Source organism: Leishmania donovani, chromosome 33 (assembly GCF_000227135.1).
Source record: "Leishmania donovani BPK282A1 complete genome, chromosome 33".
Lineage (NCBI taxonomy): Eukaryota > Euglenozoa > Kinetoplastea > Trypanosomatida > Trypanosomatidae > Leishmania > Leishmania donovani.
In genome coordinates this window covers 85,503-104,171 of record NC_018260.1, presented here as the reverse complement: position 1 = coordinate 104,171, position 18,669 = coordinate 85,503, and the positions used below count along the sequence as shown (strand labels likewise).

The 18,669-nt window shown below is 54.6% G+C and overlaps 4 protein-coding genes across 4 annotated transcripts; all 4 read left to right on the top strand.

The window, feature by feature from the left end:
* Window positions 1-900: 900 nt before the first annotated feature.
* Window positions 901-1,728, top strand: LDBPK_330320 (autophagocytosis protein, putative; the record flags this gene model as incomplete). The annotated part of the gene is made up of 1 exon (XM_003863808.1): window positions 901-1,728. One exon carries the CDS (start codon window positions 901-903, stop codon window positions 1,726-1,728), a length of 828 nt encoding a protein of 275 aa, XP_003863856.1.
* A 2,330-nt stretch (window positions 1,729-4,058) lies between these two features.
* Window positions 4,059-5,843, top strand: LDBPK_330310 (glucose transporter/membrane transporter D2, putative; the record flags this gene model as incomplete). Its single annotated transcript, XM_003863807.1, has 1 exon — window positions 4,059-5,843. The coding sequence occupies one exon, from the start codon at window positions 4,059-4,061 to the stop codon at window positions 5,841-5,843; it is 1,785 nt and encodes a 594-aa protein (XP_003863855.1).
* A 7,633-nt stretch (window positions 5,844-13,476) lies between these two features.
* Window positions 13,477-15,012, top strand: LDBPK_330300 (hypothetical protein, conserved; the record flags this gene model as incomplete). The annotated part of the gene is made up of 1 exon (XM_003863806.1): window positions 13,477-15,012. One exon carries the CDS (start codon window positions 13,477-13,479, stop codon window positions 15,010-15,012), a length of 1,536 nt encoding a protein of 511 aa, XP_003863854.1.
* A 1,178-nt stretch (window positions 15,013-16,190) lies between these two features.
* On the top strand, window positions 16,191-17,258 carry LDBPK_330290 (hypothetical protein, conserved; the record flags this gene model as incomplete). Its single annotated transcript, XM_003863805.1, has 1 exon — window positions 16,191-17,258. One exon carries the CDS (start codon window positions 16,191-16,193, stop codon window positions 17,256-17,258), a length of 1,068 nt encoding a protein of 355 aa, XP_003863853.1.
* Window positions 17,259-18,669: the final 1,411 nt, after the last annotated feature.

Genomic DNA, 18,669 nt, shown 5'->3' with positions numbered 1-18,669 from the left:
GTCGCCTCATAGCCGCTCCCCCATCATGCCGGTCGCCACCCCGGGTGCACCACCATCACCACCACCACCCCCCCGTCCCTACACCTCGGCGTGACGCCCAGGCTGCCCCAACCAGTAGGCAGTGCGAGGGGCGCGTGAGATGCACTCGAGCCATGCTGGCACCTCGGCCCATCGCATGGGTGGCGCAAGCGTGCTCTCTGTCGCCGGTCGCTCCGACGCATCCCCGTCCAGGACCTGACCACCGACATCCGCAGTGATACGTCGCACCCACCTGCCTAGGCGGCAGGCGCTTCACCCTGTCATCACCAGCGGTGGGCTCGGCATTTCGCAGGCACAGGAAGGGAGGGCTGCTTGGCTTCCCCGCCCCCACTCCCTCCCCCGCGCCGACAGAGCGAGTAGGGGTGTACTGAGCACCGAGATACCACGCACTGAGGCCTTCCTCCTGTCATCGTGAGAATAAAGAGGGAATGAAATAGAAACACACAAATGAAGGTAATGAGTTTAACGGAGGTAAAGAGGACCTTCACTTTTCAGGATGTGGGGAGGCGCATTTCGGTGTTGCGCTAATGCAACGGGGCTCAGGACCCACATCAAAACATTTTCTCTGCTTTTTTTTTACTTTCCCGGAAAGCTCGTCCCCCTCTATATCGAGCTTCTTCGGAAAACACCACAAAACCCGCACATACACTGAGAAAGTGAAATGCCGTTTCCCCTCTCTTCTGTGGCAAAAAAAAAAGACTCCTTTTTACTTCTCATACTGATCTTTTATAATCTCGATCTCGCCATTCCACATGCTAGCAGCTCCTATGACATTCAGGAGATCACATATATTTTTGTTCGTTAGGGGAACGTATCTTAGCAGAGACAAGCAACAGTGAGGAGACATTTTTTTTCGCTTAAATGTCTATACGACGCTCTCTGTACGAGGGGTTCAAAAATGTTCACAACAAGCTCCACAATGTGAAAACAACCAGTGATTTTCAAACCACAGGACGACTCACTCCGAAAGAGTTTGTGGAGGCGGGTGACGAACTTGTACAGAAGAACCCTGTATGGCAGTGGGTCGGTGGCCCTGAGAGCGTGCAAGACTACCTTCCGAAAGAAAAAAAATGCATTGTCTACCGCGGTGCCCCGTGCACTGAACGAGCGCCAGTGGACTCGACGAACGCTTCACCAGAGGCAGTTGATGAGGACGACTTTGTTTTGACAGAAGCCACACAGGTTGCCCTGCCCGCCACAGCCCTCGAAGAGGAAAAGGTGCTCACCTGGGACGAAGACGACGATGACTCTGGCGAAGAGGACGTTGTTGCCACGGCAACTGATAACTCAAACTTGCGCGTCTATGATGTTTACATTGTGTACGACAAATACTACCAAACACCGCGTATGTATTTGGTGGGGTACGCTAGCGATCATGTAACACCTCTCTCAATGGGTCAAATGAAAGAGGACGTTTACCGCTCCAACTATGGAAAAACAGTCACCATCGACCCCCACCCTGTTCTCTCGATTCCGTGCATAAGTATTCACCCTTGCCGCCACGCTGAGACAATGCGCAGCTTGATGCATCGGATGCAAGAAAACTACAATCGCGAAAAGGCGAATGATCCCAACGCTGAGTCATTTGTTTTTCCCACCCACTTAGCCTTGCTTCTCTTCTTGAAATTCATCTCTACTGTTCTGCCAACAATTCAGTACGACGTCTCCTCGGGGTTTCACTTAGTGTGATTATTATTATTTCTGCATGCGCTGCACCAGAGAGAAAAAACACGTCCTTTCACTGCAAGAGACGGTCCCAGCCCAGATTTTCAACCGTTACTGCTTTGAAATCTAGAAGACTGGTACTGTTACATAGAAGCTTTGTAGGGCTTCACCACTGAGTGAATTTGCCACTGCAACTCCACTCACGGACTCCTACTCAAAGTCCCCGACACATTAGCTGTTCTAACGTAACCCATCTACAGGAAGCAACATTCTCAAGATGCCTAGATTCCCTCATGCACAGGAATTATGATCACCCGTTTTTTTTTTTCATTTCTACTCTGCTTCAACTTGTCTGTCTTCAACCCTATCGCTTCACGGGGTCTCGTCAACAACAGACTCCGTTCAAAAGAGAACATGTTCTACGCCGCTTAGAGTTCTACGTTGTCGTGATAGCAGAAACACGACTGCCTACATTCACGGAGTACCAATCACTCAGCACACATGCGAAACACTCCATCCAGCGGCCGAAACATCACTTTTTTAGGCAACAAAGCAACAGTATGGCATTTAAGCCAACCAAGGTACAAAATGAAAGCGGTTCAGGCAGGAGTGCTGAACCTGTGGTGCTAATCTCATTCTGTAACTTTGAATCAGTGTATGCACACGATCAAAAGTGGAATTCACACGGATGCTGGTATATTTCACTCGAAACCCCAAAGACTTTCACTCTGCATCTGTCGAAAAAGCGTTTTATGATCGAGCCTGCTTTTGATTTGAGAATCGCTATCCTCACGGTTATCAGAATGTCTGTCTCACGCACTTTGCTTTACGAAACAATCACCAATAGACGAAAATATTTACGTAATTTCCTAAAAAGGCTCATAAGCGTCGCAGCTGCTTACGCACAACTCATTGACTTCCTCTGCCACTAAGCTCATCCACCAACAAATATGTTATCTTCTCTCAATGTTCATCGTTAAATTTATCAGCGTAGATGACACTGGTGAAGTCACTAGTATCAACTTTCCACCCCGCTTCAGAAGACATTGTGTTCTGCGAAAAATCAAGTTCTGTGCATCCATGACAAAAACATTGGCAGTCTTCAGTAAAACCTCTTGAAGACAGTATAACCCTCCTTCGGAACTGCATGATTACATTGCGTCTTCCACCTAACGACCGTCGATGATTACATGCGATGCAAGTGAATACTATACTACACCGATATCCGAGGATGACGTTCTGCGCGTGCATGCGTGCGTTTGCTGATGCATTGGCGCGCCGGTGTGTCGATGCCGTTACTGCTGCCGCCTGCACCTTCCGGGCAGGATGCCGCCCTTGCGCCCTTGGCGACTGTGTCCAATCGGTGGTGCGAGATGCGCGCTGCGTGTGCGTGTGTTGCGACTGAGCGCGCGTGTGATGATGTACAGAGTGTGCGAAGACGCATGTCGCGTAGCCGCCGGCTGTGCGCGCCTGACGAACTACTGTATTTCACGGGTGAACAATCTCTGATGCGCGTTGGGCTTCTGCGTGTGGTGGCGCGCGTGTGCGGTGCTGGTTGTTGTGCGGAGAAGGGGATGTGTGCGGGCCGCGGCGATGATGCAGACACATCAATACTCACTCTGACGTGTGCGTGGCGGTGGACCGCTGCGCACTGTGCGGATACAAGGATAACATGCACTACCAGCTGATGGCCGTTGGGTGTTTTTGAAGGAAGCTGTAACCGTTAGAGCTGGTTTTTAGGTAAAATAAAAAACCGTCCGAGATACATTGACGGCTTATTTAAGATAGGAGGGGACATTATAAGGTCACGTGAGTGCCGTACAGTGTGCTGCCGTATAAATATGCTAAGGATTTCTGCTGGGCCTGAAACGAGAACATCTGAAATAGAGGATCGCTGAGAGACGAGCACATGATCAGGATGTGAAGGCGTGCCCGACAGTTTGGTAAGAAAAATGGTTCTGGAGCAGGGAGGTTCTCCAGTTTCCAGGCAGCACGTGAAGGAAGGTTGAAATGGTATGAAGTTGGTTGTTATGTGAGCGCTACCGTCCGCTTTTACTTGTGACGCTCCTGTTAGCACGCGCGTGCGCTGGTCTTGTTTGGCCAACGCTTCTGCTGAGCTCGAGGCGGTGCATCTCTCTCTCTCTCTCTCTTCTTTCGTTGGAATTGCGCAAGATTGGAAGACAGCGAAGCAGCCGCATTTATCTACTTCCTGTGCCATCCCACACCCCCGAATTCGGATTTCAGATTCTGCAATCATGGGCTCACCGAACGATAAGGAGGAAGAGGGCACTCGCGAGCCTTTTCATTCCTTGGAAGTGAGGGGCCAGGTGCCAGCGGCATCTGCCTTGACGTCAATGATTTCCACGAACATGTCCCCAAAGGAACAGCTCTCAAATGGCAAATCGATCACACAGGCCAATGCTGACTTACCGCTGATATCGGCTGCTGCTGATTCACCCTCAATGACGCTAAAGAAGCGCTCTTCGGCGCCGGAGTTGCCGACATCTCTCGACGAAGACGAGGAGGAGGACTCTCCGCAGCCACTGTCGAACACGCCGTTTTTCTCGATGAAGAACCTGATCGTCGCGACTCCCATTATTCTCACACCGTTGCTTTATGGTTACAACCTCGGATTTGTTGGTCCGTACTCCACGATGTACGGGTATGCCTCCAACTGCCAGCTGTACAGCGCTAAAAAGTCGTGCGAGACGCTGACAGCAGCGAAGTGCCGGTGGTTCAACGCGTCGACGTATGTGAGCAATACAACGTATGGCGAGGTGTGCGGGTGGGCGGACAGGACGACGTGCTTCCTGAAGTACAGCGACGAGGCGGGCTGCTTGTCAGACTCTGCATGCAAGTGGAGCTACTCTGCCAACACCTGCGGCAACCAGGTGGGCTATTCCTCGATTCAGAGCGGCGTTTTCGCTGGGTCGTTGGTGATCGGATCCACGATGGGCGCGCTGATGGGCGGGTACCTGACAAAGCGTCTCGACTACTGCAAGAGCTTCTTGTTCATTGGGCTTCTTAGCGTGATCGGTAATGTTCTGACGCACGTGGCAACGGGGCTGTTCCACTACTGGGTGTTGTTCGTTGCGCGTATCGTGCTTGGCTTTCCCTTGGGTTGGCAGTCCATCACGTCCTCGCACTACACGGACAAGTTTGCTCCTGCAAATCATGCCAAGACGCTCGGCACGCTGTTCCAGGTTTCGGTCTCGACCGGCATTTTTGTTACGTCGTTCTTCGGTCTGGTTCTTGGCAACACGATCCAGTACGATGCGGCCAGCAATGCTAATACCATGGGCCGCATGCAAGGCCTCGTCTCTGTTTCCACGCTCCTCTCTATTTTTGTGGTGTTCCTGCCACTCATCACCAAGGACGGTTACAGCAAGAGCAGGAGGGGTGACTACGAGGGGGAAAACAGTGAAGATGCTTCCAGGAAGGCGGCAGAGGAGTACACCATGACGCAGATGATCGGGCCCATCCTGAACGGTGTGGCCATGGGGTGTGTGACGCAGCTGACCGGCATCAACGCCAATATGAACTTCGCCCCGACCATCATGTCAAACCTTGGGCTGCAACCGCTGGTTGGCAACATCATCGTCATGGCATGGAACATGCTCGCAACGTTCTGCGTGATCCCGCTCTCGAGGAGGTTCTCGATGCGGACCCTGTTCCTCTTCTGCGGCTTTGTCGGCTCTCTGTGCTGCGTCTTCCTTGGTGGCATCCCGGTGTACCCCGGCGTTACAAAGTCGGACAAGGCCATAAGCGGCATTGCCATTACTGGGATTGCCATCTTTATCGCCCTTTACGAGATGGGTGTGGGGCCGTGCTTCTACGTTCTGGCGGTGGACGTGTTCCCCGAGTCGTTCCGGCCTATCGGCTCGTCTATCACGGTGGGTGTGATGTTTATTTTCAACCTCATCATCAACATTTGCTACCCGATTGCGACGGAGGGCATCTCTGGCGGTCCGTCGGGGAACCCGAACAAGGGTCAGGCCGTCGCGTTCATTTTCTTTGGCTGCATTGGCGTCGTGGCTTGTGTCATCGAGTACTTCTTTCTGCAACCATGGGTGGAACCAGAGGCTAAGATGACGGATGATCTTGATGGAGCGGCAGTACCGGAGGGGAAGCACGACTGAGGTGGCGTAGGAACTGTGTATGCGGTGGACGCACGGTTGTGCCGAGGTTTGGTTGCTTTGCTTATTGTAGGTGCATTTTGTGAGCTCCCTGAGTGTTCCCACAGCCAAACGGAACGGCAAGAGTGCCCTTTTCCCAGGCCGCTCTGTCGTGCGCTGCAGCCAACACAACGCAGACCGACTGCGGAGCACAGCGTGGGGCTGCCCCCTCCTACTTCAAACGTTCGTGATCTTTCCTCTTCTGTTAGGTATGACCACACAAACGCTGAGGAGGAGAGCTTCACACCCCACTGCTGACTCCGTACTTCCTTTTCTGTCTTGTTTTCTTCCGCCCCATTTTCTGTTGCTTGTGTGGTCGTCTTTGCTTCATATATGTATCCTGTCGCTTTTTGTTGTTTAGCTTCCGACCGGCGCTCTCCTTTCCCTCTTTCCCTCTTACCTTTTTTCGTTTTTTTTTGTCTTTCGTTGTCTCTACCCCCTCCTCCCCTTTCTCTCTCTGTGGTGGTGAACAACCCGATATTTAACGCAGCTTCGGTTGCGTTTCTTGGAAGTTGACGCCTCCAGGCTTTCTTGTGTGGTGACTGAAGCCGACTTTCAGAAGTGCCAGTTGCCGTGTGCGTGTGCTAGTTGTAAAATGATCATCTTCTTCTGAGCTCGTTTGTGGTGTATCTTGTCCTCCCAGCCTCCGTGTTGGAGCAGCCGCAGCAGCGGAGCACGAACTCATTCATAGTTACTTCCTCTTCCGTTTCTTTTCCTTCTCTCGTCTGATCTCACCTCCCCACCCCACCCCCCCTCCTCCTTTATGCGGGTGTTTTTTCTCATCACCCATCTATTGTCCTGTACAAATGTGAGTTCTCCTATTGAGCTTTTTTTTCTCGTGTGCGCTCCTTCCCACGGAGCTGCGTTGCTGCTAGTGTTGTGTGCCCGCGTGAGTATGTTCTGCCGGCCACAATATGCGAGACATGACCAGAGCGAGAGAGGAGAAACGCTAAAGTTCCTTTTCCTCCTCTCTCGCGCTCTTTCCTCCCATTCCCTTGGCGTTTTGAGGGCTTCGCCCGAACCCACCCACAGAAGCGTTATCGCACACTGGGTATGAAAAGGAAACCTGCAGTGGACATACGCGAAAACAAATATTCAGAAGCCAAGGCAGCATTTGAGAAAGGGCCATGGCTGAACCAGCGACGTGATCATATTTTTGATGACCTCCTTCGTCCACTCCCCAAAAAGCACGGTAAGAGAGAGAAGCCGCCACCAGCCGCAGCTTTCACATCTTCAGACGAACACACATGTAAAGAAGTATATATATATTTCTTGGGGGTCTCAGAAACCGCACACACGCACACACACCAAAATGCCCATAAAAACTCTCCCTCATGGCTTTCTTTTTATTTTTAATCTGTGTCTTCCTTAATCGTTTCGCCTTCGTTTTTTTTTTGGTTTGTCTCGATTGGATTCGTTAAAGTGCTTATGTGCATGTGTATGTGTATGCTTGAGAGTGTGTAGTGTCGTGCTCTCTCTTTTTTCTCTGCGTGCCTACCCACTTACCTGTCTCTCACGTCTCCTTTCTCAAATCCTCTTTTCCATCCTTCAGGGCATCACGTGTGACACAACACACACCTACACATGTACAGACTGGTACGGCCGTGTCGATGTATGTCTCTCACACAGCCTTCGTTTTACCTCCTTTTGTTTCCTGTTCATCTAGGTCGTCATCTTTTCTCCCACTCTTTTTTTCTCCCTTTTATTTTTGCAGTTCCCTCCCTCGCTCCGCAACTGGCACCCTCGTTTCACGCGCGATGCAATGACATGCACATGCTGTTGTCTTTTTTTGTCTGTTTGTATCGGTGCATGCAAACAGGCAAGCAGAAGCGTGTGGTTTGTGCACGAGCTGTGCAGACTGCGGCGTGTGTGGTGGCTCCATAGAAAAGCTCCTTTCCTCCTTGTGTTATCTTATTACTATTTTTTTTTTTCTCTGTTTCCCACTCGTGGAATACGAGAGTTGGTGTGGAGGGATATTTCAGGAACAGATGGAAGAAGCTTCGACGTACAACCGCACTAATACACACACGCACATGCAGCAACACACACACACACACACATACACACAAAAGGAGAAAAACATCAAAAAGAGTGACGAAGACTGACGCATATATTTACACACTATATGTGATTATATACATAGATATACTCACTTCACAGCGCCAGCTCTGATTTTCACACACACACACACACACACACGTGCATCCAAACGGATGAGAAAGAAAGATTCCTCTTTTTCAGGTGTGCTGTCTGTTGCATTGTGCGTCTGCTACTGCCCTCCAGTGCAATTTTCGTTTTACTTGCTCTTTTCATGATGTCGGTGCCTGTGCTGATCCTCCCTTATGCCTTCGTTTCTGTTGTTTCCCGAGGTAGAGCAATGCAAATATGAAAAAAAAAAAAACATTAAGCTATTTGCCATGTTACCTGCTCGTCTTATTGCTGTCACCCTCCTTTCTTGTGCATCCGGTCTTTTTCTTCTCCCATCCGACCAGTGACTCTTCCATATATATATATCCGAGAGAGACACTCGCTGGCCTTTAGTTTCTCCTCTTACTTCTTGCTCGCGTATGTCCTCCTGTCCGATTCGTTTGGCTCCTTCTGCAGGCGACGCTCCGTCCTGCGACAGACTCTCAGCGCCTTTTCTTTACGCCTCTCCCAATCTCACCGTCTCGCTCTCCGCTGCGACCGCGGTTCTGCCCCTTCCCGAACATATTATGAAGTGCTCCTTGGACACTGAATGCCAAAGACTAACTCACGCTATTTCTTCTGCCTTTCTCCTTTTCTTCATCCTCAGCCAGCAAATGAGTGTGCACCACTCTCTGCTGACGGATTTCGACACCGACATGAGTTCATCATTATCACATTCTATTGATCCCCACTCCATGCCATCCCTCTCTAACGCTAGAGGAACTGTGCCAAACAGGAATATTCTGTATGGTGTCGTGGCCTCCATGGTTCGGAGAAGTCCCCGCTTCCGTTGAGTCGCGAGGGGCTGATCCCCGAAAATCAGCTGTGCGTGGGCATTCTCATGCATGACCAAGCCTCGCGTGGCCAAGCGTTTGCGGGGCTCTGGACGGATTACGCCGGCCACCCGTGGGCATCCTATGAGCACCGAAGACTGTGGAAAGGCGGGCGTCCTGCGCACGTGGGGATTCTGACTGCGGATGGCTCGATCACTCATGCTGCTGAGGGAGGGGGTGCAGGTGTCGGGGGAGTGCATCCATCGCCTCGAGGCGGCTGTCAGCCGATTCACGGACAGCCGCCCGCGCCCGCTGCCGGGAGACGAAGCGGGTGGGGCAGTGGGACGAGTGGCGGCGGGTCTGGGAGGATATGGATGACGCCGTCTCTGAGGAGCCCCATCGCGGACCGACACACCCACGGAGGAGGATCCGCGGCCGCTCTTCCGTCTCCCCTCCTCCGTGCTCGACCTGTGGAATGCACGCAAGGCATCGCTGCAGGGCAGACATAGCGTGTGCCGGCTCATTCTGCTAGTGGCATCGACGGCCGAGCGGATGGATGCACCGGAGGCAGCGGCGCAAGCAACCACGGCGCCTTCGGCTGCGAACGGCCCTCAGCTCCAATCTGTCGACACCGTGCGCCCTGGTGCCACGGGGATGCCAGCGCCGCCCAGCGATCTCTGGCCCGGAGAGCCCGCTTTTGACCTCGCAGGGAGGGGCTGCCGCCCCCAGGCGCCATTTGCTGCAGGCCGAGGTGGCGTGGGGCTCTGCTAAAGGCCCACCTTATCCAAATCGTCAGAACCAGCGCGTACACCTCAAGCACATACACGATGCAGGCCGTCGTTGTCGTCTTCTCGACGATCTACGGTGTCGCATTCAACGGGTGTGTCATGACGCCACGAGAGACCCGCGACATTGCGCTGGTTTTGAAGAGGGCCTTCGACTGCCTCCTCACTCCGGCGTGGCTCTCGCGCGGGCTCACCCTCTGCAGCGCGATCTCCCGGTACGAGCGGACGATGGACCCCATGGCCCTGATGTGTTCAACCGCGAGCAGGCGCACGAGACGAGGGCACGGTACAATGAATGCCAGCACTCGCAGAACAGAACGGTACCGGGGTGCCCCTATCACGGGGACACTCCCAGCGAGGTTTGTGGGGATCCGCGCACGTGAAGCGGGCGACAAAGCAGGTCGCCATGACGGGCACACGATAGAGGTACGGCCCCGCCTACAGTGCAAGTACAGTAGAGCGCCGAGCAGTGCGCTGCGCGTTTGAGGGGCCGTTCTTTCTTGTCTGCTGGAGCCGTGGCCCGCCTTCGTGTGGATGACACTTTGGCCGTCGCTGCGGTCTGCATGGGCTTTCTCCACACCTTCACGCCGTCAACGCGGTACTCCATGGCTGTATGCCTCCACTGCCATACAGGATCCACGGCCCGTTACGCACAATGCGGCGTAACGTCCGCCGACAAGCCCAGCCGTGATTCCTTATACCGAGCGCTAAGTGACACAACTGGCGGCACGGGGAGGTGAGACTAGAAGCTGGAAGGACGGGTGGCGCCGCACTCCTGCCCGTACACAAGGACAGGCATATAGGCACATCGATGCTCCTGCATGAAAGATGCACTCCATCCCTGGTGGTATGGTTCCATCGGTGTTTAGCGCCCCGGCCGCACCCATAACCCAGAAGTCGAATCGGTTGAGACGAATACTCTGTGACTCCCCGATGGCCTCGGTGCAACTCCTCCTCTGCTGCCATCTCTCCCCTCTTGCGCGCTGGCCAAGGAATGAAAGCGCACACACATATATATATATATTTAAGTGCATGATCACGTGCGTGCTGGTTTCCCAGCATCGCTTCGTATCCATCAACATGTTTGCCGGCCCTTTTTTTAGTACCCTCGGTTCTCCTTGTGGCGTGTGCTCCCTCTTAATGTTGGATTCGGCGTCTCTCAAGGGCATCCCGTGCTCTGCGCAAAACGAGGGCAACTGCTACAGCATCCAACTGACTTGCCTTCGGCTCCCCATCATGCGTTTCTGCTTCTTGGAAAGCAGGAGAAAAGATGTTGGACTGAGAGGTGCGTCTCCCTGATAAGAGTCAGCAAAGTCTTCTCCTTGCGTGCGCTCTGTCATCTCTGTGGAATGGAGTGGTGAGAGAGGGGCGAATGTTGTCGATGAACCCTTCACACTTGCGTCCCCCGTTAAGGTGACAACGGCTTGTGTTTCTGCTAGACTTCCTGAGCAAGCGAGACTTCATCGTCACACGCGCAGACTTCGCGTTCCAGTGTGGATGCTGTGTGGCACGCTTAGCTCATTCAGGTGATTGACACGAGCACAAAGCGGCCCGCCGGGAAGGGGAGTGTGCATCGATGTATGCATGCATGTATGTGTGTGTGCGTGCCTGACTGTTTGCCCGTATGAGTGAGTGACGTGTGGTGCCTACTGCTCTTGCGACTGCGCATCCCCTCTCTGTTTCGGCTTCGTATTTGATTGCCTTTGAAAAAAAAAAACTGCAATCCAACCTCCCTCCCCGCGTGCTTCTTCCCTTCCCTGATTTCATTCAATACAATGGCTGGGCCCATAAGGAAGCGATGCGCCAACTCACAGGTCTTTTTGCTATCGAGGGATACCACTGATGGGCACACCGGCAGATATATGTACAGACGCTGAGAGTGGCAGGAGCCCCGTGAGCTGCATCAAAGGGGCTGCTAAGGACCCTTCTTTGTGCACTATATATATCTTTTCATTGCTTCTGCCCCTCTGCGCACTCTTGTGTGTATGTTGGTGGTGCATCGAGCAGGTATCTGTGTGCGGATGCTGTGCCAGACCGCAGCCATGATGGAGGCTTCTTCCTTCAGGGATTCATCCATGTTTTGTGTTTGTTTTTTCTTCGATGGATCCTCACTGCCTACGAATGTCTCGCTCCGCCCTCTCCCAGCCGCTGGTCATCGGTCGGAGCGCCCCACGATTCTGTATCAGGCGAAAGGTGAAGATAAACGGAGTTGGGCAGAAAAGGGAATCCACTCCCCACTGAAGCCTTCCTGGTTGCGACTGAGCGCGCGTGTGATGATGTACAGAGTGTGCGAAGACGCATGTCGCGTAGCCGCCGGCTGTGCGCGCCTGACGAACTACTGTATTTCACGGGTGAACAATCTCTGATGCGCGTTGGGCTTCTGCGTGTGGTGGCGCGCGTGTGCGGTGCTGGTTGTTGTGCGGAGAAGGGGATGTGTGCGGGCCGCGGCGATGATGCAGACACATCAATACTCACTCTGACGTGTGCGTGGCGGTGGACCGCTGCGCACTGTGCGGATACAAGGATAACATGCACTACCAGCTGATGGCCGTTGGGTGCTGTGTGCGGTTGCTGTTTTGATGAATGTGTCTGGCTCGGTGCGAGGGTTACGTCGTCAGTGATGTCTGCGTTTGGGACAGTAAACGGATATATATGTTTTCGCGTACGTGCAGTAGAGGGCTCTGCATACTTTTTCTTTTCGGAAGCGAGCTGTGTGTTCCCTTGTGGAAAGTTGGGTTGGTGACATAGGGCTGTTGCAGCGGCGACGTTGAAAGTGAAGGTAGAGGAGGTACGCGGAGGTGCAATATCCTGAATGGTAGGATGCTCGCACGGTTTCTTCATGCCTTTTAGGCTTTTTTTTGGCTGAAGCCACGGACGCATTTCTTTCGACGTGACGTCCGGACGCTCTTGTGCTGTAGGTGCTTTACACCTACGGAGTCGATGCTGAGCTTTTCCTTGTTGCTGGGGAAGCTTTTTTTGTGCACCACACGCTTCTTTTTGAGTGAGATGAAGGAGCAGAGGCGGGGGTCTCCTGTTTGGGTGCAGAGTGCATGTTGCGTGCTCACCGAATGAAACGATTGACATCTCTGCCAGTGAGTGGGGAGCTTTCAGCGTACTTTGTGCCCGACGTGCGCGTCTCGTAGCTACTTCTCTCTCGCGAAGGCTGTGGCACGGAACACCTCACTCTCTGCGTGGATGCTTGCTAGGATGGAAAAGATCGCTCAAATTTGTGCTTCCTCTTCCGCTCCCGCTGCAGTGCTGCTGACTGTGTAGCGGGATATGGTATGTCTCGCTGCATGTGGCAGCGCGTCGCGCACCGGTTTCTTCCGCCTCTGTTCATGCTTTGCGTATTCATGTGTTGTAGAGGTGACCGCGATCCGTGTTTCCTGCACATATTCTGCCCCTCAACTGTTTATCCTCCTCCTTCTCGTGGACGCACGTGTGCGCGGTCTTGCGGTACGTGTGTGTGGTGTGGTCCTGCAGTGCACCGACGGAGGACCCGCTGAGACTCACCGCCAGCAGCATATTCGCATCTCTCTCCACTCCTCTGCCACTCGCCACACGTTTCATCTTTCCTCTGCGAAAACAAGAAAGCACGTAGAGAAAGTGTGAGGGCAGTGCGAAGCCTGTGAAGGCTGTTTGGCACGCTCGCCGCTTTCCTCGTTCTCCTTGTGTTTTACCGCATTCGCATCGTGTGGCGGCACCTCTTCCGACCTGCCAGCCTTCTATCTGTCTCTGCGTACGATGTCTGCCCCACTCGACATTCGCGGCGCGGCGGCGAGCTCCGCGGGCAGGCCCGGGGAGACAGTGGCGCCACCCACAACGGCCACTGGCCGCCCACACACGGAGGTGATGGCCGGCGGCTCGCAACCTCACCGCAAGCGACCTCGGCAAGGCGTTCTCGTCGATCCCCTCTCTCGTGAGATTTATCAGATGGTGGTGCGCCAGCTTCACCACGACGGGTTTCTGGCCGCTGCTTCTGCCGTCTGTGACGCCACCGGGGTCGTGGTGGGTAACGTGGAGGATGAAGGCGACCGCCTCGCACGCGTCGTGGCGGCGGGACTAAGTGTCAATGAAATGGAGCGGCGTGCTGAGGAGGAGTTTCAATTCACGCAGGTGGTGGAACGCTTTCTGAGCGCATCGAAACTGTACATGCCGCTGTCGTTGTCCAGCCGCTGGTTGGTGGGACGTCGATGCTTGCGGATGCGAGAGCGCTTCATGTCAGCTTCTCTCGGCGGCGTTGTGCGAGACATTTCTTTTTCTCCAGATGGCGCCTACGTTGCGTGCGCCGGCACCAACGGACTTGCGGCCATTTTTTCACTGGAGACGATTGAGGATTTAAGCGCACTGGACGAGGCGCGTGCTGCGAACCGCGCGAGGGCGCTTGATGGCAGCCGTGACGCTGGAAGCTTCGGCAGTGGTGAGACCGCTCCTAAAGGGTCCGCTATCCGCAATGCCAACGAGGTAACGGAGCTTGCGATGGTGCGGCGCTTTCACGAGCATACGCAGTCAGTCGAGGTGATGCGCTTCCACCCCACGAAACCAATTGTGCTCTCTGGCGGACGCGAAGGCATTCTTTACTTGCGAAACTACGCTTATCCTGACTCGAAGGTGGTGCTGAAGATTCACGACACCGTCCCCATTCGCGACGCTTCTTTTCACCCGTCTGGCGAGTACATTGTTGTGGCAGCGAATCACCATCTGCCTCGGCTGATCAACGTACGCACGGAGAAGGTGCTCACGCCGCCTGGGACCTACGCGTCCTCGACTGCCCACACAGGGCCACAATGGGAGAGCGAAGATAGCGGCTCCACAGCTACCTCGTACCGGCCCACCGACCGTGGGGCACAGCACAGCGCGGCGCTGTCGTCGGTTTGCTTTGCTCCTGACGGGCGAACCATGATGAGCACAAGCCTTGATGGTACCTGGATGCTTTACGACGGCGTGAGCGGGCGCGTGATCTACCGTGCTGAGAGCGCGCATTCTGGCGTGCCTGTCACAAGCGTCGTGTACAGCCGAACAGGCAACGTTGTGCTAACGGCGGGTATGGACTCTACGGCACGCCTGTGGGACCTTAGGCGGCTCCATGCAACGTCGCGCAACTACCAAAGCCCAGAGGTAACCTCTTTCGGCGAGCCCACCAAGTGTGAATGCCGCAGCATACGGGCCGTGTTCTCCGCCAACGAAAGCCACGTGCATTGCCACGACTCTACTCTTCTCGCTGTGCACAGCTACTGCGTGTACACTGGGGCGGTGGACTGCACTGTGACAACACAGCCGAGCTTTATGCAAAGGGGGCTTGCCGCCAGCCCGTGGGCCAACTGTATTGTCACAGGAGGTGACGACAGTCGACTGCGTCTGTGGACCCCAGCGTGGCTTCCATCTTGAGGAAGCGTGTGTGTATGTGTGTGCGCGTTTGTGCTTGTGTTGATGTCGCTGTCTATGTTTGTGTGCGTGATCGGGCAGGTGGGAGGGTGCACAGGCGATGGCTACCAGCACTTCGCCTTGAACGTTAGTGGATACGATTGCGTACCGGAGGACAGCACCGCGCAAAGAAAAGAGACGATGCGAATGAAACAAAGGGGGGGGGGGACGCCTGGTGCAATGGAAGACGGTGGGGTGGGGGGGCGGCAGACCCTTTCTTGTGACTCCCAACGCGCATGGCGTCGGCAGAGACGACCCCGATTTGTTTCGCTCTGCCATTCATGGTGTTCGTGGGTGCTCGAGAAAACGCAAGGATCCGTAGCATCAACAAACAAGGCGGATCAGAAGAGTGTTTCCATACTCTTTCAGCTAGCTGCCTTCCTCTCTCTTCGGACATCGGCATACCTGTTTCGCGCTACTACTGGTGATGCTGGAGAGGACTGCGATCGAGGAAGGGTGAAAAGGGAGAGAGAAGCGGCTAGTAAAAAAGAGGGACGTGACCAAGTAATGGAGCGCTGCCACAGGGGAAGGCCACGCACGTATCACTTAGAAACACGCGCACGCGTCGTCTCTTTCTTCCCCTATTTTCGTTTGCGGTAGCGCACCGCTTTTATCGGTCCTGTTCCCTCATGCCGGCCAACCTTCAGTTTTTCATGCCTCCTACCTCCGCTTCCCTTCGATCTCCTTGGCACTCCGCCTCTCTCGATGCGCACCGGCACACCGGCACACACACCATCGTGTGCAAAGAAGAAGGGGACGCCCCTGTGCTCCCTGCTTGTGCCTTTTGTTGCGTTCATATAAGCTGCGTACTCTTTCACTCCTGGAGGTTTGGCGTGTGTGCGTGCGTGTGTGGACTCTTCTCGGCGTGCGGTGTGGCTGCTTCTGCTGCTGCCGTTGCGGGCCCTTCACCGTTGTGTTTGTTTTCGTGCCACAACACACCCGAGCTCCCTCCTTTCCCATAGTTTTGTGTGCTGGCGGTGCAGGCCTTTGCCGCTGCTCTTTGCCAGTGTGCTTGTATTTGTTGACGTTTTTCTTACTCGAGGTACGCGGGGCCCGCAGATCTGTTTTGCTCACTTGCTCACACCCTTTTCTGCCCGTAGATATTTTTCTCTGCTGCAGCTCTGCCGCTGCTTTCCGTCGCCATGAAGTTCATTCTCCACTCTCTCTCCTACTACCTTAAGGAGTACCCACTCCGCACCAACATGGCACTCAGCACCACGATCGGCTTTTGCGGGGATGTTGTGTGCCAGACAATCTACGAGCCATGGCTGCAGTCGCGCCCACCTCTGACGCGTGAGCGGCTGCCCAACGAGAGCCAGAACTCACCGTTCCTAATAACCGTTCAGTCTCCGTTTCTCTGCGCTCGTCAGCGATGGCGTGCATGCCAAGCGGATCGTGGCACGGCGGTGCCGTCCCCTGCTGATGGGGCGACGAAAAATGCGTCGCCGCCGGCTTCCTCCTCGGCGGCGAGCGGCAATACCACCATACTTCTTGACCTTCGTCGCAGCATGATCTTCTGCAGCTTTACCTTTCTCTTCGGCGTACCGTACTTCCTGTGGGTGTACCGCCATCTGGACCGCCTCATCAATCCGGCTGCCATCACCAAGCGTAGAGCCATTGGGAAGGGGTTTCTCAGCTACATCGCGGCGCAGCTGACAAGCCCGATTTACCTCACCTACGTCACCGCCATGGACCACTTCTTCATATACCGCGACGGCCGCGATGGACGGCGGCGCGTGATGGCGATTCCGATGAATACGGTTCCCAAGGCTCAAGAGCATGTCGTGGTGGCCGGCGACGACGACGCAGGCATGACTGACGCGCAGAAGGGCACCGGGCGTTTTCGCTTTGTGTTTAGCCCCTTCCGCAACACCATAAGTGAGCTGGATCAGACCACAATCCACAAAATGGGCTATTACTACCGCATCGTCGACAATCACAACTTTAACTTCCACGAATACTTCACGTGCGTGTCGGTGGATGTGAGGCGCAAACTCATCTACGACTTCCCCGACATCATGAAGTATGCGCTGGCCTTCTGGTCGCTCAACTGGCTCCCGATGTTCTATTACATCCCAGGCCACTTCCGCCTCGCCTACTCGTCTGGCGTGCAGGTGGTGTGGAGCGGGATTATGTCTTACATCCTGCATCGCTCTAAGAAGGTGGACGGCGAGGACGCTAGCATGAAGCAGCCCCTGCACACGCTGTAGAAAGGGACTACTATCAACGAGAAAGGGGTGTCCACCTGTGAAAACTTGATCTGGAAGAGGCGCTACTTGACCGAGGTCTGTGGGGCGCTGATGTGATAATCCCTGTGTTTCAGCCAATAAATGAAAACGCATGCAGCACCCAAAAGGAGGGACGGCCTTCGCGCCGTTCGCGGTGATTTCGTCAAGTTGTCGCAGCCTGACATCGCGCAAGGCTTTTACCACTGCGTCGCACGTGATCGCCGCAACTCACAGCCTCCGTTATGCCGTCGCTTCTCCCTTATTTTTCTTTTTTTTTCGACGTCTGCTCCTCCCCCACCTGCCTGGGTGTGCGGGTTGTTACTTTGCGCGACAGGTGCTGGCTTGATCGATCGTAGAACGCGTGCGTGCCCGCGATGAGCCCTTCGTGGAGTACACGGTGCTGAATGCCATTGAGCGCCACGGCTAACCATCACACCGTCTCATTCCAAGCGCACGTGAGAGGGAAGGTGACACAGTGACTGCGGCTGATCCACAACGCGCTGCTGGTGGGCATAGGCTTGCGGCTGCGGTTTGTGGCGCGCGTAGCAGCGGTGCACACCAACAAAAGGCCAAATTATGAGGGCTCTGTCGTGTGCTCGGGATGCGCGCGTGGAGAGATACTTTGGCTACGGCGAAAGACATAGTTGAAGCTGCAGGGCTGCATTACCCACTGCAGCGATGATTTTCGCAACTGTCACAAATTCCTTTACGATTTGGGCGACACGAGTGGCTATTCTCACACGCACACACACGCTCCTCCTTCGGCCTCCGATCTGAACCAGACGTGGGGGCTGTATTGTATGTACACGCACTCCCACCACACCAATGCGTGAGCCTAATATAATGCTTCACCCGCTGCTCCACATTTGTTTCTCTCTGCTCTCTTTACGTGTGCATTGAGTAAGGGATATGTGCGCCCGCGCGTGTGCCTCCACAGCTACTGCTTCGATGCCCCTTGCGCCTCTGCCGTTCCTTCGCCCCTCCCTTCTTTCCCGTCTGTTCTCCCCAGCCACGCCGAAGGAGAACGAGTGAACAGAGGTGAGAGAGACTTCCTAGTGCTAATGGCGTTGTTGTTTTCTTTGTTTTTCCTTCCTTTCTTCGCCGTGATCATTTAGGACACCTCAGTGCGTGGTATCTCGGTGCTCAGTACACCCCTACTCGCTCTGTCGGCGCGGGGGAGGGAGTGGGGGCGGGGAAGCCAAGCAGCCCTCCCTTCCTGTGCCTGCGAAATGCCGAGCCCACCGCTGGTGATGACAGGGTGAAGCGCCTGCCGCCTAGGCAGGTGGGTGCGACGTATCACTGCGGATGTCGGTGGTCAGGTCCTGGACGGGGATGCGTCGGAGCGACCGGCGACAGAGAGCACGCTTGCGCCACCCATGCGATGGGCCGAGGT